Source organism: Acinonyx jubatus, chromosome B3 (assembly GCF_027475565.1).
Source record: "Acinonyx jubatus isolate Ajub_Pintada_27869175 chromosome B3, VMU_Ajub_asm_v1.0, whole genome shotgun sequence".
NCBI lineage: Eukaryota > Metazoa > Chordata > Mammalia > Carnivora > Felidae > Acinonyx > Acinonyx jubatus.
Window position 1 is genome coordinate 5,908,996 of NC_069386.1, and position 27,092 is coordinate 5,936,087.

At 56.6% G+C, this 27,092-nt stretch overlaps 2 protein-coding genes across 4 annotated transcripts; one reads left to right on the forward strand and one right to left on the reverse strand.

Moving 5' to 3' along the window:
- Positions 1 to 3,779: 3,779 nt before the first annotated feature.
- Positions 3,780 to 7,673, reverse strand: MESP2 (mesoderm posterior bHLH transcription factor 2). The gene is made up of 2 exons (XM_015062009.3): positions 5,805 to 7,673; positions 3,780 to 4,979 (listed from the first exon to the last, which is right to left on the reverse strand). The coding sequence occupies exons 1-2, from the start codon at positions 6,654 to 6,656 to the stop codon at positions 4,710 to 4,712; spliced, it is 1,122 nt and encodes a 373-aa protein (XP_014917495.3). The 5' UTR covers positions 6,657 to 7,673; the 3' UTR covers positions 3,780 to 4,709.
- On the forward strand, positions 6,389 to 26,508 carry MESP1 (mesoderm posterior bHLH transcription factor 1). Of its 3 annotated transcripts, none has more exons than XM_027068065.2 (4): positions 6,389 to 6,728; positions 23,812 to 23,925; positions 24,680 to 25,865; positions 26,156 to 26,508. In XM_027068065.2, the coding sequence occupies exons 3-4, from the start codon at positions 25,155 to 25,157 to the stop codon at positions 26,228 to 26,230; spliced, it is 786 nt and encodes a 261-aa protein (XP_026923866.2). In that variant the 5' UTR covers positions 6,389 to 6,728; positions 23,812 to 23,925; positions 24,680 to 25,154; the 3' UTR covers positions 26,231 to 26,508. The 3 variants fall into 3 exon arrangements, with proteins under 3 accessions (XP_026923866.2, XP_026923867.2, XP_053079525.1); XM_053223550.1 differs by lacking the exon at positions 6,389 to 6,728 and adding an exon at positions 11,922 to 13,430; XM_027068066.2 differs by lacking the exon at positions 23,812 to 23,925.
- The last annotated feature ends 584 nt before the right edge of the window (positions 26,509 to 27,092 follow it).

A 27,092-nucleotide genomic window follows, 5' to 3' on the forward strand; every position in this document is an offset into this window, starting at 1 on the left:
GTCCCGCCCCCTCCCCAGGATTCATGGTGGAAGGTGATCTCAATTTGTAAGGTGGTTGTTTTCAAAAGCAGTGTGCGGAAAAAGACAGGCGCCCCTCCAGATCACCTGGGGCAGCCCGAGGTCAGAGCCTATCCCAGAGGAGGTCTGGGACCCACGCGGCTCCACGGCTCACAATGGCCTTGGTGGAAGTTTCTTAGCAAATGGAGCCAGGTTTTGGGAAACTCATCTCAGCCTCCGCCCCAGCCCCACAGGACCCAGTGGAGCATCACAGTCTGGTGGAAAGAAAGAGGAAGGTAATAGGCCACAGGGCTCTTTGGGGGTTTCTTCCAAGTGAGCCACTGGGGCTGGAGTCTGGGAGACCAGGGGGCCTGGTTTCAGATCACAGCTCGGGCTCCAGTTTTCGCACCTACACCTAAAGGCAGCGGATCCCAGGGTCGGGGTGTGCATCTAAGGAGATTCACGTATGTGGGGCACTGCCTGACACAGGAGGAGATTTGGGTATTGTTATCCTTAGCCCCGTCTCCTGGCCTGCCCTCTTCCCTCACAGCCTCTATTCCCCCTTGGGAGCAGTGGGGGTGGGGTCTGGGACCGAAGGCTCCCCAGCCAGCCCCTGCAGTCCCTACATCAAAGGTGGGGCGGCTGGAGGGGTGAGGCCCGCCCAGGTTATGGGGTGGGGTCTCTCCACCAATCGGGAGGCTTCCCTCAGCCCAGCCCCTGTGGGCCAGTCCTTCCTGTCGCCAGTGCCCAGCAGCCCTGGCTGGCACTTAACCTTCTGGGGATCAGAGGGCAGGCCCCCTCAGGAGGTCCCGCTGGGGGAGGGCCCAGCCTCACGGGGTCCCTGGGAGAGAACTGGCCTCCTGGGAGAGGAGTCAGCAGGGATCCTAGCCTCTGCGCCTGGCACTGGGCAAAGTGTTTATGCGCATTATCTCATTTGGGCCTCAACAGTCCCAGGAGATAAGGGTTGTTTTTGTCTCAGTTTTGCAGATAAGGAAACTGAGGCTCAGGGAGGTTAAGTCAGTAGAGCTAGAAGGAGATGCGGGCTGTAAAGCCTGTGCAGAAGGGAAGCCATCTGTGGCAGGGTCCGTGGCATCCCCACGATACGTGCTCCCACCACCTCACGGCATACGAGGCTGGCATTCAGAACGCCCTCAGTGGCTGCAGAAAATCAGTTCCTCGGGAACGCCATCAGGGCTCACACAGCCAGACACCTGCCTGCAGAACCCTGCACAAGGTCGCACACAGAGCAGGGGCCGACTAGAACTCAGGCTGTCCTTGCCTGCGGGGCACCCTGCGGTGGGGCCAGCAGGGAAGGCGGCCCCTGGGGAGGGGCAAGAAGCAGCGGGGTGGGGGGGTATGTCTCCCACCTCCCCCCACCCAAGAGGCTCTTCAGGAGGCATGTCCCCTACAGGCATTGAAAGAATGTCCAGTCTCTTGACTCCAGCCGCAGTCAGGAGCAGCAAGCCCAGGGTGGAGCCAGGGGCTACTGCTCCTGAGAGGCAGGCCTGAGCCTTCCCTCGAAGAGGCTGAGGACAGGGGTAGGAAGGTCGCTGAAGCCCCCTGGGCCCTGCCCCTGGGTCCAGCCGCATCTCAGCAACACTAGCTGGTGGCCTCTCGCCTCTGCGTTTGCATCTCCTGGAAGAGGTACCTCTTGCAGTGAGCTGGGAACAGGCTACCAAATTCCAGAAGATGCCCAGCTCTGGCTGCTGCTGGAGAAAGCCAGTACTCTCTCGGGCTCAGGCTTTGGAGCTGGAGGAGCATGGCCATCAGTGACCGGACCAGGGCATATCTCTCTCTGTCCCTATAAGGACTAACCCCAGATCTGTGGGAGCCAAAGGAAAGAGGGCAGCTCTTTAGCTCTGCTTTTGGTGAAGTTGCTGCGAGACTGTGGAACCAAGACCTCGGGCCTTCTAGGGAAGGAGAGAGCACCGAACAGGGAGTCAGGGGCCTGACATCCCTACCTAGCTGGGGTGCTAGGGAAAGTTGCTCCTCTGCCCAGGCTGGTTTCCCCAGCTATAAAATGAAAGGGTGAAGAATAACCATTGAACCCAAACCTGGTTGAGCCCCCAGAATCCCTGGGAAGGACATTCTTAAAGCCCCGGGTTCCTAAGCCCCAGCTCAAGGCACTGGATCATGCCCTCAGGGTGGGACCCTAGGACCAGATGCCTCAACACGCAGTCAGGTTAGGGAACCGCTGGACTGCGTCGTCTCTCAGGCCATTCAGCAATTACTACGTGCCAAGCCTAAGGACCCTAAGGAATAGATAGGGTCTATCATGGTCTCCTTTTGACAGCTGAGAAAATCGAGGCTCAGGGAGGTTTCTTAGTTTGCCCACAGCCATACAGTGGGTAAGAGCTGAATGAAATGTGCACCCAGGTCAGCAGCGCCCTGTATCCGTCTCCTAGCTGTTCATGACCTCGTGAGAGGTTTTCTCATCCTTCCAGGTGTGGCTGGCAGCCCCCTAAGGACACAAGACCCCAGGGTAAGAACCAGAACCCTAGAAGGTTAGGGGAAGGAGCCACCTCAGTGGTCGCCTAAACCCATTCCCCTTTTAGGAGATGGGGAAACTGAGGCACAGAGAGGGCGTGACTTGTCTGACGTCATCAGGCACATGGGCAGGTCATGGGTCACCGTGCAGGGTGAGATGAGTGGCCCTGCATGTGGCTGAGAGCTTGAGCAATTTGTGCTCTGGTCTTCCACCCTCCCCTGCTCTTGCCCTGCACTGTTAACAGCAGCCTCCCTGCCCGGCTCCATTTCTGCCAAGCACCCAAAGGGACCAGATGTGCCTGTGACAGACTCATCTCCCTTTCCCTACCTTTAATGCCTCCCCATTAGCCAGGAAAGAGGCCATATGGGGGAGGGGTCCCCACAATCTGGTCTCTGAGCCCCTTTTCCAATTCTCATCTTCACCTTTCTCTGTCAGCTCTGGACTCAGTTTCTTCTGCCTAGGTCACTCTCCACTCACTCCTCTTGGCGAACTCCTGCACATCCTTCAAACCCCCCCCCCCCCAACGTCCTGCAATTCTCCTCCACCCGGGTCAGCAGATACAGAATGACGTCACCACAGCTCCTGGCTCCCCAGCCCATGGCGGCTTTTGCTAATGGATCACAGGTGGCATTCTTTCCTCAAGCTTCTTTACTCAAGGCAGCATGAATCAACGCAGCGGCATTAACCAATCGGGTAACTCAAGAAAGAAACTGTCGTCAGCCCCATCTCCCACCAGGCTGTCACATGCCCTCTGGTCCCTAAGCTCCTTATTATATAAACTCCCATCCTTGACCTGGTCTTTGACCGCTTACTTGCCTGTAATTCGCCTTGTTAGTTGAGGAATGTTTTCTCCCTGGCATCTAACATCGGCTATTGTGGGCTGAACTGAGTTCTAACCCTCGGGACCTCAGAACAGGAATGCATTCAGAGAGAGCGCCTATAAAGAGGTAAGTAAGGTAAAATAAGGTCATATAGGTGGGCCCTAACCCTGTATGACTGGTGTCCTTACAGGAAGAGACCGACAGACACATAGGCCGCAGGGTAATTATGTGAGGACACAGTGAGAAGGTGGCCATCTGCAAGCCAAGGAGAGGGGCCTCAGTAGAAACCAAACCTGCTGACACTGACCTTGGACTTCTAGCCTCCCGAACTGTGAGAAAAGATACTGTTGTTTAAGCCACCTGATTGGTGATCTTTTCTTAGGGCAACCCCAGACACACTGGGCCTCGCTGGCGGGAGCTAACCATCATGCAGCCTTTAATTCTTTTTTAATGTTTATTTTTGACAGAGAGAGAGAGAGCACGAGCAGGGGAGAGACAGAGAGAGAGGGAGACACAGAATCGGAAGCAGGCTCCGGGCTCCGAGCTGTCAGCAGAGCCTGACGCGGGGCTGGAACTCACGAGCCGTGAGATCATGACCTGAGCCGAGGTTGGACACTTAACCCACTGAGCCACCCAGGCGCCCCACCATGCATCCTTTAAAAACACTTTCATATAACTGTGAAGGAGCCCTCTGGGTCAGCAGGAGGGCACCCAGGAGAATGGCAAAGGTGACAGCGGCGGGGCTGAGGCAGGTGAACGTGCCCAAGCGTTAACCCGCCCATGTCACCTTGCACAGCAGGCCGGGTGGAGCCCTTGCACAGTAAAGACTGTCCAAGTGGCAAGTGAGGGCACACACCAACCTCAGGAGGCCTAGACCCGGGGAGGGGAAGAACAGAATGACTGCTCCCCGCAGGATGGGAACATTCTTCCTTTTCCCAATAAGGCAATAAGAACCCAGGTTGACAGAAGAAAAAGAGACCACACCAAAATTTGTGTTGTTTTTTTAAGAAGCACAAAATCTAAGCATATAGGCTTCTCCCACCCCCCCACCCCACCCCCAGCCACAACCCACTCCCCCTCCAGTCCCAGCCGGCCGAGTCGGTGCTCAAGCAGCCACCGCCTTCCTGTAGGTCAGGCGGTGCTCTGCAAAGCACTGGGCATTCTGGGGGGGCGGGGGGGGTTCTAGGAATGGAGGGCCCTGCCGCAGCCCTGACTCCAGCCAGGGAAGCCACCCATGACCTATTTCAAACACTGCTTCCATAAAAGACATCCCTTGGAAAAGAGGTGCTTGGTTTTAAAAAAAGCAAAAACAAAAAAACCTTGAAGACCTCAGAGGCAGCAGATGGAAGGCAGCCCACCCTGGAGGCCTGACTCCTGGCCGACAAGGGGACAACGCAAGGCCTTTAGTAGAAGATGCCCAGGTGGGCCCCCTCCAAATCTTCTTGCCAAAGTTCAGGGCAGCCACTGAGCTGCACGCCTGAGCTCTGGGAAGGGCTCTCATCACCGAGCTGGAAGGCAGGGCCTGGTCCCTGGTCTTCTGAACCGGGGAGCATCTCTGCGCTGTGGCTCCAGCAACCCCACTCGGTCTGAGGCTGGAGTCTCTGGCATGCTGGGCGGGACAGGAGGGGTGGCGTTTCTGGCAACAGACAGGACTCTGGAGACACAGAGATACCCTGCAAGAGAGACAAAAGCAGCTGGTTAGTGGGCCACTGCGCTGAGATAGCTTGAGACCTTGAACCTGGATGCTCCCTGGAGTGTGGCCGGCAGCTTCTGGACAGCCCTGGTGCCACGGATGCAGTGAAGCCAAGTGGTGAACAGCACTGGCTCTGGAGATACACTGCCCGGGGTTCGAAGCCCACCTCTGCTACTAACTAGCTATAAGAACTCGACCTCTTTCATTCTGTTTTCTCATCTGTGAAATGGGGACGATGGTAACAGTTACTTACTCCATGGAGCTGCTGGAGGGCTGACTGAGTAGGTACACGTACACGTACAGTGCCAAGAATGGGGTCGGGCAGTGAGCAAGCAATCATTTTCGCTTATTAACATGCTCTTTCGTGGACCATGATTCATTCATTTGTGGGCCTCAAGAACAAATGAAGCTTGAAGAAAACGGGAAGGTCACCAGCTCCAAGCCCCTCGATTCCGGAAGTCCCTACCCCCGGGGCCAACCACTGGAGCACCTGGAGCGACTTTCTTGCCAGCGGCCCTTGCTACCTTCCATCCTGCCTCTGGAGCAAGTCCGAAGATTCCCCCTCTTCCACGTGGCTGTGGTGGTGGTGGCCTTAATGACCCGGGGCCCTACCTCTTTCCCCAAGGAGGTTAGGGTCCTCTCCATACTCCCTTCGGCTTCTCTCTACCCCCGCCTGGGTTGGATTAGATAAACGGGGATCTGAGAAGTATGAAATTCTCTGCAGATGAGAGCCAACTCACCGTCTCCACCCCCAAATGAACCTGGGGACCATCCCCAGGGGAAGCAGCGGGGCCTGGGTGCGTACCTGGTATATTACAGCCAGCTCAGGGGCCGCGGGGGAAGGCGTCCAGGGTGTAGCCTGATTCCTGGACTCTGGGGACGTCTGCGTTCCTGAACAGCCCTGGGGCGGTGTCCAAAGGGCCGCGTCGGGGCCTCTCCCTCGGGACAGTTGCGGGGGCGACTGCATCCCAGGGTGGTAAGGGGGTGTAACCCAGGGACCCATGTCAGGTATCCTGCTCCCCAGGCGCCCGGGGGCCGCTAGCGCTTCGGGACACGCCGGCGGGGACCCCCAGGACGCGGAGGGGCTGGCGGCTGAGCCCAGCGCCGGGGCGCGCGCCTGCACCTGCGTCTGCGTCTGCGTCTGCGCGGGGCCGCCGTCGGGGCAGAGCGGGCAGCCCCGAGGCACCGCCGCGTCGCTGCGCCGCCGGCGCCGGCGCTGCAGGCTCTCCTCGCTGAGGCCCAGCACCGCCGACAGGTGGCCGATGTAGCGGATGGCCAGGCGCAGCGTCTCGATCTTGGTGAGGCTCTGGCCGGCGGGCGCCACGGACGGCGGCAGAAAGCGGCGCAGCTCGTGCAGGGCGCGGGCGAGCGTGCGCATGCGCAGCTTCTCGCGCTCGCTGGCGCTCTGCCGCTGCCCGGCGGCGGCTCCGCTGCGGGCTCGTCCGGGCGCCGTCGGGGCGGCCTCTGCGGCGCGGGCGCTGCGGGCCTGAGGCGCGGGCTGCGAGGGGCCGCGGGAGCCGTCGCAGGGACAGGAGCCCGACGAGTCCGAGGAGGAGGCAGGGGACGTGGAGTCCGGGTGGCCGGCCCAGCCCCAACCCTGGGGGAAGATCCAGTGGTCTTGGCCCAGGAGGCTGTGCAGAGGAGGGGACTGGGCCATGGCCGCGGCTGCTGCGGGCTCTGGGAGGCTGGGCCGGCCACCTCCAGGTCTGAGCTTTTATCCGGACCAAAGGTGAGAGGTGCCCCCCTGCCAGGTTGCAGAGAGGTGTCAAAACCCACAGAGCCCAGGGAAGGCCTGGGCAGGGGGGGGCCTTGGGAAAGCGGGCCCATTTGCGGAGGTGTGGATTCTGACTCCTCGGGGGCTCTAATGGAGGCCCCTGCAGCCCGGGAAGTGTGGGAGGGACAATTCGCATCTGGATGGAGCTGCTAAGCTTCTTACCGAGTTCCCACCCACCCGGGCTCGTGGCGCGGTGAGTACCCAGGGGCCCGACAGTGGTGGGCAGTGCCATCGTCTGGGGGCGGCCGGGCTGCCTGCCCCTCGTGTGAAGAGCGGACCCGGGCGCCTGTCTCATCACCAGCCCCGTGGCAGGGCGGGGGGCCTTAGCCCAGTAACTCCCCACTAGCCCAGAGGGATTTGCCCATAGTATGTGGGGTGGGGTGCAAATAGGGGGTCATACAGGTGGATCCTTCCTGGGTTGCCCCACCCCCATCCCCAGAACCTGCACTTGCCGGTTTGCCGACTGACATGAAGAAAGTCATCTCACTATCCACAGATAGTTTCTGTCCTTGAAAAATCAAACAGAGCAGCCTGAGATGAGAAGAGGAATCGGGTGCAGTGGGTGAGGAACATGGAGGGAGGTGGGCCCCCAGGCAGGCCTGAGGCTATTTGCTGTGTGACCTGGGGCAAGTCCCTGAACTCCTCGGAGGCTCAAGCTTCCTCAGTCTCCTAGCAGTAATAATCCCATATACCCACCGCCTATGATGGCTGCTGGTACTTAGTGGAACCGTCTGTGGAACCACTTAGTATAGGCCTGGAAAGTGGGCTGAATGTTTGCTGCTATCATTTTATAGGCAAGATACTTCCATTTCAAGATGCTGGAGGCGTTGCTCATTTAATTCATATTTTTGTTAGCCACTGGTAAATGTCAGGCACACCAGGGTGAACAGGCTAGTTGAGTCTCTGCTCTCGTGACATTTCAGCCTTGTGGGAGAGACAGGTGAACAGGCCATTATACATTGAGTAGGTCCACCATTAACTAGCTGTGTGCCCTTGGGCAGGGCTCTTAACTTGAGCTTCAGCGTCTGCTCCATTAAACAGGAATAATGTCGTTAGAGTATCTACTCAGAGGACTGTTGTAGTCTCTGAGGATAAACGCCGAGACTCCAAGAGTAAAGCTCTCACTCCTCAGCAGTGATTACAGTTTAAAGGAGGCATCAGTGTCCTTTGTGATCTGCGGAGAAAGGGCTGAACTCAGAGGCTAAGGGCCACATGAGGGGCAGGGACGGTAGGGCTCTGGCCACAGAGCTGGAGAGGTCACAGCTGGGCCCTGAACCATGAGTAGGACTTGGGTAAGGAGAGAGGCAGGTAGGGGGCATTCTGGCCGTGGGAACTGCATAAGCAAAACCTGGCAGTGGGACTTGCCAAGGTGCTTCTGGAAAATTCTGGAGCAGTGTGTGCAAGCAGGCCGGTGTGGAGAGCTCGAGCGCACCGTGGCTGGGGCCGGGCTAAGAAACTGGGGAGCCAAATGGACTTCGTAGCAGAAGTATGACATGAAAAAAAAAATCGGTAATCGATAACTAAAGGTCAGCATGATGAAGTTTCTGGAATAGATTGGCCTGGACCAGCTGGAAGTGGTAAACGGCCTTGTACTATTTGTGGCTGTTCCTAAAAGTAAATATTTAGTTACACAAATTACATAACTAATACATTCTCTTTGTGAGCAACGGGACTTTGCAGATAAAGCTGGAGTCCCTATTACCCCTCACTAGAGGCAGCGGCTATTAAGTCGTCTGGTGCCTTTCCAGTCCCGGCCCAGGCATTCACACTGACATATGTAAACAAGGTATCGTTGGAGCAGGTTTTCTGTAACTTGCTTTCTATCATTCAACAGCGTGTCTTAGAGCATTGCCTGTCAGGATATTGTAGCTGATGCATAGACTGTCATAGTTTGATTTAGATGGGTGAATATTTAAACATCCTACAGGGGTGCCTGGATGTCCCACTTTGGCTCAGGTCGTGATCTCGCGGTCTGGTCGGTGAGTTCGAGCCCCACGTCAGGCTCTGTTTTGACAGCTCAGAGCCTGGAGCCTGGTTCGGATTCTGTGTCTCCCTCTCTCTCTGCTCCTCCCCCGCTCGTGCTCTGTCTCTCTCTGTCTCTCAAAAATGAATAAATGTTAAAAAAAAAATTTTAATGTCATATGAACATTAGAGTGGATAATTTTAACTGGGGAAAAATGTAAAATGGCAGGAGGTGCAGATAAACCTTCAATGATGACATTTCATTACTTTCTGCTCAGAACTTACTGTTTTTTTAATATTAGAGAAAACTGGGGCGCCTGGGAGGCTCAGTCAGTTAAGCATCCAGCTTTGGCTCAGGTCATGATCTCATGGTTCATGGGTTCGAGCCCTACCTCGGGCTCTGTGCTCACAGCTCAGAGCCTGGAGCCTGCTCTGGATTCTGTGTCTCCCTGTCTCTCTGCCCCTGCCCTTCATGTTCTCACGTTCTCTCTCTCTCTCAAAAATAAACATTAAATATTAGGGAAAATAGGCCGAAATTACCACTCTATGCAACATGATGATGAAATAGTAATTGACATTGAATAACGTTGGTCAAGGCAACTCTTGTTTATTCTAGCTGCTGTGAAGGAGGAAAGGAAAATTTTAATTCATCCATAGCACAGGAAGAAGCTGAACCACTTAACAGTGGCTTTGAATCCACACGGGCTTTCTTTGGAAAGAAGCGGGCAGTTATGCAATATTTCATGACTCAAGAGGATTTAAACCAAAGTAAAAAAAAAAAAATGATAATACTTTTTCCTAAGGGCAGCGGGGACTTAGAAAACAGCCAGTTCTACACTTTCTAGGTCGAAATAATGGCAAATCATTTAGAATAAGTCGTTGTTCATCCAAGCCTGCACGGTACTAAAAAAGGCTTGTCATAGTGTACTATCAGGGAATTGATATGCATGTGGTTGACGGTTGTAAACAAAATTCATATGGTTTCATGTATATTTCTTGATCCAGACTCTGAAGTTTTTCAGGTTAATGTGCTGTTGATACTGAGCTTTCTGACTCACTCCTTTTAACATTTCTATAATATTCCATGGCATGTGTGCACCAGCCAGACCCTTATTGATGCATCTTTAGTGTGTTTTTATTTATTTTTATTTTTATATTTATTTATTTATTTGAGAGACCAGGCAGAGAGAGAGAGAGAGAGAGAGAGAGAGAATCCCTAGCAGGCTCCACACCATCAGCGTAGAGCCCTGTGCGGGCTTAAACTCACAAGCTGTGAAATCATAACCTGAGCTGAAATCAAGAGTCTGATGCTTAACCGACTGAGCCACCCAGGTGCCCCTTTAGTTAAGTGTTTTTAGTTTTTGCCAAACAGCACTGCCCTTTTGCTCAGGCAGGTAGATGTGGAGAGGTGGATTAGCCTTGTGAGCTCCTGGAAGGTTCTGGATATCCAGAGTCCTCCTCCCCCCACCCCCTTAGAGCCAGCCCGGGGGCATTTCCTATGAAAGGATTTGGTGAATAATGAGAATCCACTGCCAGCACAGAGCCCTGCTTACTATCCTTTCCTCTGTAGGATAGCCTGGCCTCCTGTCTTGGTTTGAGCTAGCCCCAGAGCCCCAGGCTTTAGACTGACTGGGATGTCAGAGCGTAAGTTCTAGAAGACGGGGCCCTGGCTCTTCACCAGGCCCCTCAGCCAGGCTCTGGAAGCACAGGGACACACTGTGTGCCAGCTCCACTCCCAGGGGGGAAGCCAAAGTGGATCCCCACCACCCCCTTCACTGGTTCTCCACCTAAGCACAGGGAGGCAATGTAGCCTAATAGTTAGGATGCCAGGCTGTGGAATCAGACTGACCTGGCTTAGAGTCCCAGCTTCACCCCTTATAAGCCGGGAGAACTTGGGTGATTTACTCAGCCTCAGTTTTCTCATCTGTGAAGTGGGGATTCTGATCTCCAGAGCGATTGTTGAGATAAATAAACATAATGCGTGTCATAGAGCTTATCACAGAGCCTACGTTTATAAATCTTGCTTATAGCAAGTTCAGGGGCAACAGAAGGAAGTAGGCAAAGGACTAGGTCGGGGTGTGGGTAAGAATATCTTTTAGTCTTAGCCCTAGAAGAAGGTGATTCCTTCCATTCCTGAGACTCTCTCTTGCACCAGGCCCAGTGCACCCCACCCCGTCCCCCTCCTCCCTCTCCAGCCCTTCTCCGTGGATCTAGTGTGGGGGTCATCCTCAGCAGGGCACTCCAGCTCCTGGCCTGTGGCAGGGGTCACCACAGCTGCAGTACAGAGGGAACGGGAGAGCTCAGATGCCTGGAGCTGGAGCCAACCAGCCCCGCTAAAGCTAGGAACGGAGCATCGGAACCTGTTCCTCCTGGTGGCTGGGTCCTGGCCCCGGTGCCTGTCCAGCTTGCCTCTGGGACCCTCGAGCTTCCCCGCTCTGTGCAGGAACCTGCCCCAGGTGCTCGGCGAACAAGCTGGGTCTGGGCCGTGCCCCACGGCGTCCTCCAATTGAGCCAGCTCTGTTTCTGTCTTCCTCATCTGACTCTCATGTTAAAAGGAGGGACGTCTAAAGCTGTACGCTCTTAGATAAGGCGATTACCTTCTGGGCCTCAGTGGGCTACTGGCCCTGGGTTCAGCCCCTCCTGATAGGAGGAGGTGGCGGCTAGATCAGGGAAACATGGTCAGTAGTGTTCCCTAGTATTGCAGACACTTCTAGTTGTACACACAATGTCTGTTACAGCCTCTATTCTTATATCTTTTTAAAAATGTTTGGGGCGCCTGGGTGGCTCAGTCGGTTAAGCGGCCGACTTCGGCTCAGGTCACGATCTCGCGGTCGTTGAGTTCGAGCCCCGCGTCGGGCTCTGTGCTGACAGCTCAGAGCCTGGAGCCTGTTTCAGATTCTGTGTCTCCCTCTCTCTGACCCTCCCCCATTCATGCTCTGTCTCAAAAATAAATAAACATTAAAAAAAAAATTAAAAAAAATTAAAAAAAAAGATAAAAATGTTTATTTACTTAGAAGAGAGAGTGGGGGAGGGGCAGAGAGAGAGGGAGAGATTGAATCTGAAGTAGGCTCCACGCTGTCAGCACAGAACCCAATGTGGGGCTTGATCTCATGAACCATAAGATCACGACCTGAGCTGAAACCAAGAGTTGGATGCTTAGCCAACTGAGCCCCCCAGGTGCATCCTTATATATATATATTTTTTCAATGTTTATTTATTTTTGGGACAGAGAGAGACAGAGCATGAACGGGGGAGGGGCAGAGAGAGAGGGAGACACAGAATCGGAAACAGGCTCCAGGCTCTGAGCCATCAGCCCAGAGCCTGATGCGGGGCTCGAACTCACAGACCGCGAGATCGTGACCTGGCTGAAGTCAGACGCCCAACCGACTGCGCCACCCAGGCGCCCCATATATATTTTTTTAATAAGAGGACTGTGTATTGTTGGGGGTGGCAACATGCCCAGTAAGAAACTACATTTCCCAGCCTCCCGTATTCATGGAACGGCCAATGAGATGTTAGTAGAAATATTAAATGGGGCTTCTAGGAAAGCTCTTTAAAGTAGAGTGGTACACTCCTACATTTCTACCCGCTTATATTTTCTTCCTGGAAAATGTGATGACTGGAGGTTCAGCAACCATTTCGTGACACTGAAGCAATCCCAGGGACAGAAGTCATACAGTAAGGATGATGGAGCTTAAAGAAGCCTGAGGCATTGATGATAACACAGAAACACTGTACTGGCCCAGAACTGTCTATCCCTAACTTTCTTTACTGTGAGAGAAAACAAATCACCAGCCTGTCTTAAGCTGTTCACATTTGGCTGTGTAAGAACAGCCACACATAATTCCTGTGCACATGAGAGAAGTGCCTAGGATATCCTTGTCAACAACAAATGGGGCCATGTGAGCTGGATGAGAGTGAAGCGAATTCACAACAGATTCAGTGTTCCCACCGATGAAGGATGGGTGACCACCTGGAGGAAAGTCTCCAGCGACGTGCCACCGACTCTGTTCCCAGCCTCGTCAAGGGCAGCGCTATGATCTTGAATGAAGATATGAACTGATCTCATTTGGGGCAAGTGCGGCAAGTGAACTGGGTAATGAAGAGACGCTGACAGGCTGGGTCTAATAAGGAGGGCTCCACAGGGCTCCACGTGTCCTCCGTCCCCGTTCAGGGCCAGGCGGCATCGTGTAACCAGCACCACACGTGGAAAGGGCATCGTAGTCACTGCCTTCCAGGCATCAAGGGCACCAGAAGCAAATGTGATCCCATTTGCATTTGCAAGAAACAGAGGTCTTCAACCAAGGAGGCGATGGCCTCCTATTTTCTGTGCAGGGTGGGCCCTAGCCAGAGTAATTGGGCCAAGATTCGTGAGGGGGATTAAAGGCGGGGGGGGGGGGGGGGGGTTGAAGGACTCAGCGATGTTTTGTCCAAAAAGAAAAAAAAAAAACACTCAGGGACGTGATGGTTGTCCCCGGGTGCCTGCAGGGGGAATACTCCAGGGAGACTGAAGAACTTTCTAAGATCAGAGCTGCTGTCTTATGAGGGAGTGAGCGGCCGGTTGGTGGAGGTGATCAAGGAGAAGCCAGCTGAGTACGTGCTGGGCGCAAGCAGGAGCTGGAGTGGATGGCTGTTCTTGCCTCTGCCGACACTGACAAGCCCCACTAAACGGGGTTCGATGGGATAATCCCTGAGGTACTTTAGGAGCCGGGGCCAGGAATCAGGGAGGAGATGGGGCCGCTGCCTCAGGACTCTGGGCTGTGTGAGGGCAGCCGTAGGGGCCCCTTCAGGCACAGAATGAGGCCTCCCAGGTGCCTCGGTAGTCCAGATGCTCTCACCCCTGTTCTCTGTGCCTGAAGCCTTGGCTCAGCCGGGCCCCGTCTTGGGCTGGCACCACAAGGCCAGCATGGCCCCAGCCAGGTTGACGCTCTGAGGCAGGCGGTGTCCGTGTCAATGATCTTATTACACAGGTGAGGAAACTGAGGCCTCCGTCCCATCCTCCCCTGTGGACTTCCCAGGGCTTTGCCCCAGGCCACCAGTCAGATGAGGAGGGCCGCGGCCCAGGCCCGACCAAACGTGCTCACTCAGCTCTGGCCCTGCTCACGGCCTTGGGGCGGGGGCAGTGACTGTGGTCCAGCCTGCTCTTGGTGGCCTCGCACGGGCCTCATCGTTTGTTCACCCCCGGCCCTGCTCCTGGAAGCTCTGCACCTGCTCTTTCTCCCCGGACAGGCAGTTCAGGGCCCCCAGGAGCAGACCCAGGGACCCAGAGCGGAGCCCGGGGAAGGCCTGGCCTCTATGGGTCTCCTTTCCCTTCCTCCCCCTTGAGTCCTTTCCAGGCCCTGGGGGTGTCCAGGCTGTGGGAACATGGGAGGGAAGGATGCAGGCAGGGCTCGTGGGGCCTGTAGCCACAGTGTGGTATTCTCATTACCAGCCCGGCCTCTCCCTCGGCCACTGTGGCTGCCTTCACACCTCCTCTCTGCCTGTTGACACAAGGCCGCCTCCCCCAGGGCAGAAGGTGTCGACTTGGGAACGAGGGTGTTCAGGGGCCTCCAAAACAGCCCGGCAGCGGTCCTCTCGGCAACCCCGAAACCCCTTGTGGGCTGGGGGCGGGGGCTGCAGGTCCCCACCCTGGGAGGCCCAGGGAAAGGCGGGGCCTACGTCCCTGAGAGGGGGAGAGAGGGAGGGGGGAGGACATGAGCCCTGAGTCCACCTGCCCAGATAGTCCTCTCCCCTGGCTCCAGGGGCTGGTGCCTGACACGGCCTGCCAGGCAGAGTGCCATCGGGGTCACCAGGAGGCCCAAGACTGAAGCCACCAGGGCAAGGGCACCCTGACCGGACCTTAGAACCACCTGGTCTTCTGAGCACCACACACTGACCAGTGCCCAACACTGTGCCTGCAGCGAGGGACCCATTCAGGGCTTAAACCCCATAATTTTGTCAGCCTGCTGTTCTCCCCTTGCTTAGATGGGCCGGGCCGGACCGGACAGATCAGTTCCTTTGCCTCAGTCCCCAGAGTCAGGATTCGGACCAGCAGAGGGCACACACCGTGCCATCAGCGAGGCTCCAGGGAGGGACGTGCCCTCCGGGATTCAGAGGTTGGAGGAGGCGAAAGGCAAATTCTAGTCTGTGGTGGCCTGGGTGCGGGTACCCTGGGGCCACGGAGAGGCACTATGTGGCCAGGTGATCAGGGCAGGTCCCAGGAGGAAGGGAGGGACCTGAAGTCGTGGGTTTTCTCCAGGTGGAGGTGCCGGGTTCCTAACCGAGGCACCAGGTGTGAGCCCAGGCCTGGGAGGGGAAAGGCCGCACTGGTGTGGACCGTGAAAGTGGGCTGGAGCCCCGAGGGGAGCGGTGGGAGGAGCTGGCCGGGGTTGGAAAGGCCTCCCGAGTGGGGAGTTTGGACAGAAGTCCTGACGAGGGGGAGGGTGAAGAGGCAGAGGCGGGAAGCCAGTGGGGCGACAGCAGTCAGGCGGGCTGAGGGCTGACTGGAGCCGCGGCCTTTGGGCCCAGGAGCCAGTGGCAGAGAATGTGGAGGTTGGCGGGGAAGACGCGGCCCCATTGGCTAGGGGAAGCACGGGAGGGCTGGAGGGCTGCCCAGCGGGCCAGGGCCACAGGGGTGGGCCTGCCACTCTTCCTCCAACAAGAAGGCCAGGCCACGGAGGCTGGTGTGGAAGGGCCTGTGGCAGCCCCAGAACTGCCTGGTTCAGTCCCGGAGGCGGCTCAGGCCTAGGTTCCCGCCGTGCCTGGGCTCCGGTCCCCACCTGAGCCTCAGTCTCCTCATCTGTGAAATGGGTGTCCTTGCTGGGACATGCACTCAGCATGTGGGACTGGAGAAGTCTCGCCTGCCTGCCCTGCTGGGGGGAAGCGGTCACCTGGGGTCCCGCAGCTGGGGAAGGACAGTGTGGGAGAGTGAGTGGTGCACACTCCTGCCGCCCGGGCCCTGGGAGGGAAGACTCAGCCTCCTGGCCCCCAAAGCCATGAGGGGGCTGAGACCCACCTGCTGGAAAGCAAACAGGTTTGGGTGGTTCTGCAAAGTCTTTTCCTCCCTCCCTCTACTCCCTCCCTCCTTGCCTTCCTCCCTCCATCCCTCCCTCCTTCCCTCCCTTCCTCTCTCCCTTCCTTCCTTCCTCCCTCTGCTCCCTCCCTCCCTCCCTGCCTCCCTCTCTCCCTTCCTTCCTTCCTCCCTCCCTCCCTTCCTCCCTCTGCTTCCTTCCTTCATTCCTTCCTTGCTCCCTCCCTTCCTCCCTCCCTCCCTCCCTCTGCTCCCTCCCTCCTTCCTTCCTTTTCTTTCATTTAATTATCAAAGCATTCCTTCCTTGCTCCCTCCCTTCCTTCCTCCCTCCCTCCCTCCCTCTGCTCCCTTCCTTCCTTCCTTCCTTCCTTCCTTCCTTCCTTCCTTCCTTCCTTTTCTTTCATTTAATTATCAAAGCAATGCATTCTCATTTCAGGAAAGCGAGAAAATGCAGACAATCAAAAAGAAGGGAATTTTATTCTATTTTCAGGTTTATTTATTTATTTTGAGAGACAAAGAGAGACCAGGAGAGGGGCAAAGAGAGAAGGAGAGAGAGAATCCCAAGCAGGCTCCGTGCTGTCAGTGCAGAGCCCGACTTGGGGCTTGAACTCGTGGACTGTGAGGTCGTGGCCTGAGCTGAAATCAAGCCTCATAGGTCGCTTCACCGGCTGAGCCACCGAGGCATCCCAAAAAGAAGGGAATTTTAAAAGGCCCCTGGTTGCATCCTGCCGGAGAGAACCAGGTTAACACTAGGTTGGCCCCAGGTTAGCACGGACCCTGCCCCTGCACCTGGTCCTTTTCCAGGCTTCCCTGCAAGTACGTGAACATAGAGATAGACGCATCAAGAGAAAGTGTGTCGGGGTTTTTTCTGCTTTAGTTTTTCCATTTTTTGAAGCTTCTGGTATATGTTTTATTGTTTTATTTTTTTTTTCAACGTTTTATTTATTTTTGGGACAGAGAGAGACAGAGCCTGAACGGGGGAGGGGCAGAGAGAGAGGGAGACACAGAGTCGGAAGCAGGCTCCAGGCTCCGAGCCATCAGCCCAGAGCCCAACGCGGGGCTCGAACTCCCGGACCGCGAGATCGTGACCTGGCCGAAGTCGGACGCTTAACCGACTGCACCACCCGGGCGCCCCTATGTTTTATTTTTCATGCCAGCTTTATTGGGATTTGGTTCACACATCATACGTTGACCTGTGTAAAGTGTATAATTCAACAGTTCTGTGTGTATAGTACCTAAAATTGTTTTAATTGGGGTAAAATATATTTAACATAAAATTTGCCATCTTAATCATTTTAAAGTGTGCAATTCAGTGCCATTCATTATAGTCATAGTGTTAGGCAGCCGTCACTTTCCACAGGTTTTCATCACCTCACATAGAAGCTCTGGACCCATCAAGGAAGAACTCTCTTTACCCCCAGTCCCTGGTAACCTCTCAACCACTTCCTGTCTCTATGAATCTGTCTGTTCTAGGTGCCTCGCCGAAGTGGAATCATACAGTACTTTTTCTTTGTGTCTGACTTACTTTACTTTTTAAAAGTTAATTTATTTTGAGACAGAGAGAGAATCCCAAGCAGGTTCCACACTGTCAGCAAGGAGCCCGACACGGGGCTCGAACTCACGAACCATGAGATCATGACCTAAGCCAAAACCAAGAATTGGACACTTAGCCGACTGAGCCACCCAGGTGCCCTGCATATGGCTTCCTTTCATGCCTTCAGGGTCTGTCCATAGGTTAGTGTGTGCCTGAACTTCATTCCTGTTCGTGGTTGAAAAATACTCCATTGCACATACAGACCACATTCTGTTTCTCCATTCATCCGTTGCTGGACATTTGGGTCGTTTCCACCTTTTGGCTCTTGTGCCTTAATGCTCCTACAAAAGTTGGTGTCCAAATCCCTGTTCTAGTGCCTGCTTCCAAGTTCTTTGGGTATGAAGAGAGCCTGTGGTTTTGTGACCGACTCTTCTCACTAACGTATCCACATTCTCCGTATCGTCAGTAGATGTATTTCTGCGATGAGATGTTTAGGGCACGCCTAGTGCTCCCATGATGTGGTGGTAGCAGGGTAGCCGAGAAGTTCCCTGGTGCACACTGAGATGCCTTACGGTTTTCCACACAGGGACATCCTGATACCTAGATCTTAAAAATTATTTTTAGGTTGCATGTGTAAGGGGCGCCTGGGCGGCTCTGTCAGTTAAGTGTCCACCTTCCGCTCAGGTCATGATCTCGTGGTCTGTGGCTTTGAGCCCCGTGTCGGGCTCCATGCTGATGGCTCAGAGCCTGGAGCCCGCTTCGGATCCTGTGTCTCCCTCTCTCTCTGCCCCTCCCCTACTTGCACTCTGGCCCTCTCTCAAAAATAAAGAAAAACATTTTAAAATTTTTTTAAAAAAAAGGTAAGCTGCACGTGTAATAAACGAATGCAAACTCCTTGTGAAAAAATTAAGCATTCCCGATGAGATGAAAGTCTCCCTTGACCACCTCCCAGAACCCAGACCTGTCCCCGCCCACCCACCGAGTAAGTCCCGTAGTCACCCACAGATTGGCTGAGACTCCTACTGTGTGAGACTTGTCTGTGCTCGTACACACGTGCGCACAGTAGACCCTTCGAACACACACAGTATCGTTCGATGACTTTCTGTGCGGGGGTTGTTTTTTAGATCTGTGTTCTCTCTTGTTTTTGCGTGGATCGGTGGTGGCGTCCTACTGGATGGATTTTTCTAGAACTTGGTTCTGCCAACCAGCGGCGTGTCTTCATGGGCGCCTTTCAGTCTTTCTAACCAGAATGAATTCCCGCCAGGGAAACCGCCGGGCAGAGGGCGTGCTGAGGCTGTTCTGAAGTTGTAGGCTGGCCTCGGAGAAGCCCCGGAGGTGGGCTGTCGAGGCTAACCTGGTTTTGGGCAGCCAGCCCGGCTGGGGGCCCCAGCTAGCCCGGCCACCTGTGCCATGCCGTGCCGGGCATTGCGAGTGCATTCTCGGGCTGGGGCACCATCTCCAAGGGGGAAGGAGGTTCCCTTGGCTCAGGCCAGGGGCTGATCTTGGATTTCTCTTGCTGAGGGAGCCTCGAGAACAGAGGACTGAGTTCATCCTTTCCCTCAGTCTTTAGCACGTCATCTGTACTGACCAGGTAAGACCCTTCTGTGTGATTTAGTTATCTGGTCGCTTTAAGCTCTGTCCCCTCCCCCTAGATGTTCTCCATTCTGTCCAGGGACGTCCCTGTCCCCCCCCCCCCCCCCCCCCGCCTCTGGCAAAGAATCCTCTGCCCGGAGTCAGCTCACTCCCCCAGGTGCTGGCCAGGTGTTCAGTTCAGTCCTAGGAGCCCCCACTCTGCTTTTTTTTTTTTTTTAAGTTTATTTTGAGAGCAAGAGGGAACGTGCCTGCAATGGGGAGGGGCAGAAAAAGTGGGAGAGAGAATCCCAAGCAGGTTCCTCAACGTCCGCGCAGAGCCCGACATGGGGCTCCAACTCACAAACCATGAGATCGTGACCTGAGCCAGAATCAAGAGCCGGAGGCTTAGCTGGCTGAACAGCCCAAGCACCCCCCTCCCCTCTGCTTTTTATTGGGCCTGATGTCAGATGCCTCGGGGGGTACCCTCCTTCTCCTGCTGAGTTGGCTGAAGGCCCAAGCCGCCCGGTGACCTGGTGGGGGGCTCATCGCAGTCCTGACACCTCACCACACTGTTGTGAGTGGTCAGCAAGGGTAGGGGTGGGGTTACAAGGAACCCCAGAACTGTCCATCCTGCTTGGAGGGAGGTCTATCTTGTGCTTCCTGGAGGGGCTGTGTTGGACATGGCCTCGGTCAGCAGCTGAGCTAGACCTGCATATCCTTAGCGGGGACTTGGCAAGGGCACTGAGCCCAAGGCATCCGCTGCTTAGAGTTTCCAGCGGCTTGTGGTCTTTTTTCAGCCTTTGCTCCCAGGAGCGTATAGGGAAGGTCGGGGGACCTGAGCCCTGCTTGGGCCCTTCCCTCCTAGCCTGTCCCCCTTCTCCTCACTCCTCTGGGCTCTGTCCCTCTGCTTCTCTGCACACTTGTATGTTTTTCCCAGTGAACAGATGAGCAGGCAGGGCTCCAGAGAGGGCAAGTGGCATATCTGGGAGTCCCACACCCCATCACACTGGCATTGAGCTGGCTTCACCCACTTCTTAAGTCAGCCCCTGCATCTCTGGTTCCTGGTGCCTGACCCTGGCCCTAGAACAAAGGCTTGTTACAGGCAGGTCCGCCCTGCTCAGATCCCCAAATCCCAGGCGGCTGGGCAGTGCCCTCTGCTGGCAGTGGCTGGGAATTTGAGGACACTGGTCCACAACTGTCCACCCAGACGTCAACTCTCTGGCCTGGGAAGGGAACCTTCCAACCAGGGCAGGCAGTGGAGAGTCCTGGCTCCATTTTACAGTTGGGGAAACCAAGGTGCCACGTGACAGGCTTCCCCACACCCACGTCTGCATCTCTGCTTTGGGCCGGTTCCCCTCCTTAACCCCTTTATGCCTTGGTTTCCCCACATTATCCTAGAAAGCTGCCATCTTCCTCCACTTACCCAGAGGAAGCAAAGAAGCATAAATGTGACTCCCCTACGAGAGAGGCACTGTCTGCTCCCCCTGCGCCCTCAGCCCCGCTCCCAGAACTGCGGATTCTGCCACTTCCCCTTGAGTCTCTCCTGGAATCTGCCAAATCTCTCTCCTTTCTTGCCACCCCCTCCCTCCTCATCACCCCTCTGCCTCCTGTGACTTCCACTGGCTGAGCATCCAGCTGATCCATGACCAAGATAATCAGATTATCTCAGGTCTGGAATAATCTATTCCATATGGCTTGCCAACTCAGAGGCTCCGGGAGCTAAAGGTGTGAGGACAGGGGGTGATCTTAGTTGGAAGGGTCTCCCTGGGAGCCTTGGGGCCTCAGCTGGGAGGCTGCTGGGGAAGGAGGGAGGTGGCGGAGAAGTCGGGGGCCTTCCTGCTGAGCCCCCTGACTGCTTTGGGGCTCCAGGTGGCCGCAGCCACATCCACCCATGACCCACGGGGGTTTAGGAACCATGATGGGGGGCTGGACACTCCCAGTGCTTTCTCCACTCTCTGGATTGGGGTGGGGGTGGCCATGCCACTATAGGGCACTGCTTCTCAAAAGTGGCCGAGCTTCATAATTCTGGGGGAGGCGGTACTTTTCTTTCTTTCCTTTTTAATGTTTATTTTTGACAGAGGGAGATAGAGGACGAGCAGGAGAGGGCCAGAGAGAGAGGGAGACACAGAATCCGAAGCAGGCTCCAGGCTCTGAGCGGTCAGCACAGAGCCTGACACGGGGCTAGAACCCATGAACTGTGAGATCATGACCTGAGCCCGTCGGACGCTTAACCGATGGAGCCCCCCAGGCACCCCGGACATGGTACTTTTCATACCCAGATTCTCCAGCTCTGGTGCAGCAGGTCCAGGGTGGGTGTGGAAACCTTTTTATTCTTACGTCTCCCATGGTCCCTGTGACTTGTGACAAGATGTTGTGGGCACTTGAGGTCTCTGGGGAAGTCTCCTCCCACGCCAGCACCCTCACTCCTGGGGCTGCCTCTGGGAGGTAGGGGGCCCCCACGTCTTCCAGAAGAGACAGGAGAGGTGGTGGGGAGGAGAGAACCCGGGCTTTGGCCCCACACACAGGCAAACAGGCCCCAGCTCTGCCCCTGCTAGCCACGTGACCTAGAACAACCTCCCTACGCCCCATTCCCTCACATACAAAGGGAGGCAGAGACGCCCACATCGCCACGTGGTTGTCAGCTGTGACCCAGCCAGGCCCCAGCACAGCGCCAGGCCCCAGCGACGGCAGCAAGCGTGCCCGTGGGTGTTGCCCAAAGCCCCGTCCGTATACTCTGATCCGATCCTTACAATATGTCAGCACAGCAGGCATTACCCCCTGGCCCAGAGGCAGAAGCTGCGTGGGCCCCGAGATGGAGAGTTACCCACATGACACAGGTGCTACATGGCAGGACGGGGACTCTATTCTGACCCACGCTGGCCACACTCCAGAGGGGTGTTCTAGGCTGCCTGGAGGTGGCAGCTCCTTAAACAACAATGAAGGGGCTGCCTCGGGCGGGTGCTGGGGTGTGGTGGGAAGATCTCAGCAAGCAGGGGCACCTGAATTAGGAGCTTCCCAGGAGATGCGCCTGCTGATGCTAAGCAGGCTGGCGGTACAGGGGGCTGCTTCCTTCTCCTGGGGCCTCTGGCTCCGGCGGGCCAGGGATTAGGGGCTCCAAGGGGCTATTGACATAGCACCTTTGATTAGCACTCCTGTGTCAGAAGGGCTGGTCGGGAAATGAGGGCATTGAGGCTGGGGGGGGGGGGGGGGGGCGGTGTCCAGGACCAGGCTGGGCCTGAGGAGCGGGCTGGTTCCTAGCGGGAAGGCTGAGAGACCCCGGCCCCCCGCCCGGGAGGATGCCGCCCTGCTCTGCCCGCCCCCACCCCGGCCAAGGACCGCAACTGAACTCTCACCTCTGCTCAGTGGGGCTGCCCCGAGGCCTCATTTCCCAGCCTTACACGTTGGCAGGCGAAGGCAGGCTCGGGCCAGGGGAGCGGGAGCCACTGGCACCGGCACTTGTCAAAACACAGGCCCCAGAGGTGTGAAGTCCTCACCCCAGCGGGAGGGCGTGTGGGCCCTGCAGCCCGGAGAACTCATTAACGGGGGCAGCTCCCAAATGAACCCACAGGAGAGGCTGGCGATAAGGAGATCAAAGGTGATGGGGGGAGAGGAAAAAGGGAGGCGACTGACAGGAGGTGGTGGAGCCCAGGCCCCAGGTTGGGGGGGGGGGTCCCTCCTCTTCCCCAGCTTAGCTCCATCGGGCCCACTGGCCGTGGCCCTTGTACAAACTGGGCCTGGACACCCCAAGGGCAGCAGGAGAGGGAGGGACTCCCAGGTGGCAGCCTTTAGGGCTGAAGACGCCAAGGTTGGGGTCGGGGGTGGAACCCTGCCATCTGCCCCACCTCTCTCATGCCCTTTTTGTGGGCTCTTTGGCTCCACACTGGCCCCGGGACCTTTTTAGCCCTCCTTCAGCCTGCCATGCACCGCTCACGGTGTCCTCCCCTGCTCCAGACCTCTTGGTGGTTCCCGGGCAGGTGCCCGAGGGATGTCAAACCTCAGGTCCCAGATGTGAGAATCCTCAGGAGACAGAGCTACGTTTTTTCAGGATAAACAGTCTGCCTCCCACACATACGGCCTGTTGTCCAAAACATGTCTGGTTGATTTTGTGCTTTTACAATAACAAACCGGCACCGGTGGTTTCCTCTGGACACAGAATGGCAGGCCTCAGAGGCGGGGATAGTAATGAACTTTGTTACACCCTTCATTACCTATTGAGCTTTTGACTTTCCGGTCACATGCACATACTGTATTTTCAGAGATGAGAGTAAAGCAAAAGGGTGGCTGATTGCCTAGGAGTTTTGGGTTGTGCTGAGTTTCCTCAATTAGCTACAAAGTGGAAATCAGAATTCTGTGGGGATTGGAGGGATTTTTTTTTTTTTTTTTTTGACATTCAGAAGGTTGGCAGCAGAGGCTCTGAGCCCTCTCAGATGCCATCCCTCCTGCTTGATGGGTCTTTATTCTGCACCCCACCCCCCCACCCCCACCCCTTGCCTGAGTGCACAACATACTCTACCAAGTCCCAACTGTTTGTCCCCTCGGGTCCAGTGGGATCAAAAGAGCCCAGCCACTAGGCTGCAATACCAGCTTCTTAGCTTGGATCTGGAGCCCCAGGAGGGCATCCATCGAGCAGGGTCCAAAAGGAGACCCTACTGACAGCTTCAAGCTGGGAGGGCTCTCCTGGACCAGACTCTCCTTGGGAATCGGTCCTAGGAAGACCTAGGTCCCCCCTAGGAAGGGGAGAAGCTCCCCTTCTCCCCAGGGGTGGGTTGGGACTAACTCTCCTGGATGTGACCGTGGACGTAAGCATTCTGGGGCCGCTGGGACAGACTGCAGAGGAAGGGGGTGTAGAAGGTGCTGGAAGAAGCCGAGGGCAGGAGAAGATAAAAGAGGCGAGGGCGGGGGACGGTGGGGGGCAGAGATGCCCAGGGAGAAGCTGCTAAACCACTTGGCCTTTGCTACAGACCAGCTCACCCGGCAGTCACAGGACTAGAAGGCATTGGGATGCAAAATGTTAGACCCCTCACCCTGGAGGAGACCCTACATACCGCTTCTCTTGAAGACATGCTACACACCAGGTACTTCACAGTCTAGGTGGACAACAGACATCTGTGCATGAAGTAGCTATCATGACAAGGTGTATAAACTCAAACTCCTGAGGGATCAGGCAGGCAGTATCGGTTCCTTGAGATTTCCTACGTAGACAGTCTTGTTGCAAGTGGAGACGGTTCAGTCTCTTCCTTTCCAATCTGTATGCTTTTCTTTTTTTGCACAAGCCAGGCCCTCCGGCGCACTGTCGAATAGGCCTGGGGAGGAGCAGACATCCCCTCCTGGTTCTCAACATTATGGGAAAGCATTCACTCTTCCACTATTTACTATGATATTAGCTGTGGGCTCTTTGTGGATGCCTTTTATCAGGTTGAGACGGTTCCCCTCTATTGCTAGTTGGCTGAGAAGTTTTATTACGGAGGGGTATGAATTTTGTTATGTGCATTTTTCTATGTCGTGTCCACTCACATTTCGATGGCAAAACCTGATATACCTGCCCCCAAATGGTAGGACGCCAACTGGTGGCCAGTGGTGGCAGCTTGCCAAGCCCTTGATCCTGCCAGGGAGAAGGTGCCCTAGAGGGCCTGAGGCTTCCCCTCCCTCAGCTCACACGGTCCAGCAACGTGGCCATACTTGGCCAGCTTGTTGGATTTGCCTGGGATAGTTTCCTCATAGTGCTCCCTCCGTCCCCCCACCCCCGATCACCACCACCAGGTAAGGCCACGTCCAGGACCGGTCTGCCTCAGAGGAGAAATGGATTACTGCTCCTTTCACCTCTAGCAGGGATCAGGGCCCCACTCTGGGTCCCCATCCTATTCATTCTGCAGACCTGGCTGCAGTATGCCTCAAGGCTCCCGTTATACAAACTGGGAACGAATTTGCAAGAAAGCGTAAGAATCTGCATAAGGTCCCAACAGGTGAAGGCAGCCCCAAGCCCAGGTACTGTACTTCCAGTTCCCCGGACCGCGCTTCCTCTGACCTGCTGGGCTGGCCCAACACGCCAGGCAGCGCGGGCAAGAGGCCCCAGTGGCTGGCTCCGGTGCCCATGCGAGGGCCCAGGTGGGGCCGACCTGGGGCGGCCAAGGGGCCCGCACCTTCAGCACCCCCCCCCCCGTTGGTTCAAAGGGTATGGCCCCGCCCCCTCCAGGCCCCGAGCCCGCTTTGAAGTGCTGATGCGGCCTGGAAGGGGCCACTTCACACCTCGGGCTCGGGATAAAGCGGTCGCCGGGCGCCGGTCCGCAGATGCGCCGCTGCCGCCATGGCCCAGTCCCTGTGCCCGCCGCTCTCCGAGTCCTGGCTCCTCTTCCCGGGTTGGGGCCCGCCTCGGCCTCTGCCGCCCTCCGACAGGGACTGCGGCTGCTCCCCCGCCTCGTCCCCGGACTCCTGGGGCAGCGTCCCGGCCGGCAGCCCCGAGCTGAACCCCGGACGGCCCGGCACCCACGCGGCCGCCGGAGCCCGGGGCGCAGGGAGGCGCGGCGCGCGCAGCAGCCGCCTGGGCTCCGGGCAGCGGCAGAGCGCCAGCGAGCGCGAGAAGCTGCGCATGCGCACGCTCGCCCGCGCCCTGCACGAGCTGCGCCGCTTTCTGCCGCCGTCCGTGGCGCCCGCCGGCCAGAGCCTCACCAAGATCGAGACGCTGCGCCTGGCCATCCGCTACATCGGCCACCTGTCGGCGGTGCTGGGCCTCAGCGAGGAGAGCCTGCAGCGCCGGCGCCGGCGGCGCAGCGACGCGGCGGTGCCTCGGGGCTGCCCGCTCTGCCCCGACGGCGGCCCCGCGCAGACGCAGACGCAGGTGCAGGTGGAGGCGCGCGCCCAGCTTCTGCGCTCAGCCGCCAGCCCCTCCGCGTCCTGGGGGTCCCCGCCGGCCTGTCTCGGAGAACTAGCGGCGCCGCAGCCGCGCGACCCGCCAGTGCCTTATGACGAGGCGGCGAGTTCGGAATCGCAGGCAATGGAGCCGAGCCCCTCGTCTCCGGTTAGTACTTCCTTCCCCGCGCGGGACTCTCTCCCCCCACCCACGTGGGTGCTGCTACCTGTCGTCCGCGTCCGCCGCTCACAGGCCTCCTGCGGCATCCCCGCCGGCAGCCTGGCCTTGTCTGCTTGCTGTCTCGAGCAGCGTAGCTAGTGTGCCTGGGGCGCTCAAGCGGCGAGGGGAGGGAGAGGACACGCAGGGGACAGGCTCTTGTACCCGAGTGGAACCTACGAGCGCGGACACCCACGCGTGGCGGCCAGCGCTGAAGGTAACTCTATACCCTCTCCCCCCAGCTCTTTCCCGGCGACGTGCTGTCCCTGCTGGAGACCTGGATGCCCCTCTCGCCCCTGGAGTGGCCGCCGGCCTGAGTCGAAGTGACGACGTACAATTGGCGCCCTGTGAGCATCGAGGCCCTTTTGGCTTTCAGCACCTTCAAAACGGTCCCTCTCCAGACTCCCTTTCCTAGGAGAGGGCACCTGCGATACTGGCATGGGCATTCCTGAGAGCGAGAGCCCGTCCCCACCCAAGACAACTCTCCCCAGCCCCTCCTGCAATGGAGGAACCCATAGATTGACCCTTGGAGGCAGGCAGGGGGCGCCTGCCTACTATGTATTTATTTATTTGTGAATAAACTGTGCTGGTGTCAGTTGACCGTTTCTTCTTCCTTCGCATGGACACAAAGCTCCCTCCCCTTCTCCAAAGAAGAACCTAGGAGAATTAAGAGAGTTTCTGGCAGTCTTCAGCCCTCAAAGCACAAAGGCCCAGACCCTTTCCCCTTTGCCTTGGCTTAGCCTGTCCTATTCCAGGAAGGCCAGCCTGGAGCGGGAAGATGCTGTATGTGAGAAAGTGGTAGCCGTGGAGCCTGTCCTCCTTTTCCTTGAACCCGGTGGGAGGTGCATTAAAAGCAAAGTATCTGTGTAGAAAATACGTTTTCTTAGTACTTACTGTGCATCATCAGGTCCTTTACACATTTTATACCCAAATAACGATTTTACTGAGGGTCAGCACTCAGGGTCGGTATGAATTCAGAATCCCAAGTTCTCCCTGGTCAGGTTTTGCCAGCTCTGGGGTCTGAGAGGACACCAGCTCCAAGGACTCGTTCCATGCATCCCATGTCCTTATTCCCCTGTACTGGAGCTTTGTGGCCTAGACCTTGGGATTTTCTTATCTGCCTTCACTCTGCTTTCTCTTCCAGGTGGGCTAGGGACATTAACATTTTATGAGTCAGTC

Coding starts and splice junctions, on each gene's coding strand:
- MESP2 (XM_015062009.3), bottom strand. CDS start 6,656: ATGGCCCAGTCCCCTCCTCTGCACAGCCTCCTGGGCCAAGACCACTGG. Junction 4,980..5,804: donor AGCTGGCTGTAATATACCAG/GTACGCACCCAG, acceptor TCTCTCTTGCAG/GGTATCTCTGTGTCTCCAGA.
- MESP1 (XM_027068065.2), top strand. CDS start 25,155: ATGGCCCAGTCCCTGTGCCCGCCGCTCTCCGAGTCCTGGCTCCTCTTC. Junction 25,866..26,155: donor AGCCGAGCCCCTCGTCTCCG/GTTAGTACTTCC, acceptor CTCTCCCCCCAG/CTCTTTCCCGGCGACGTGCT.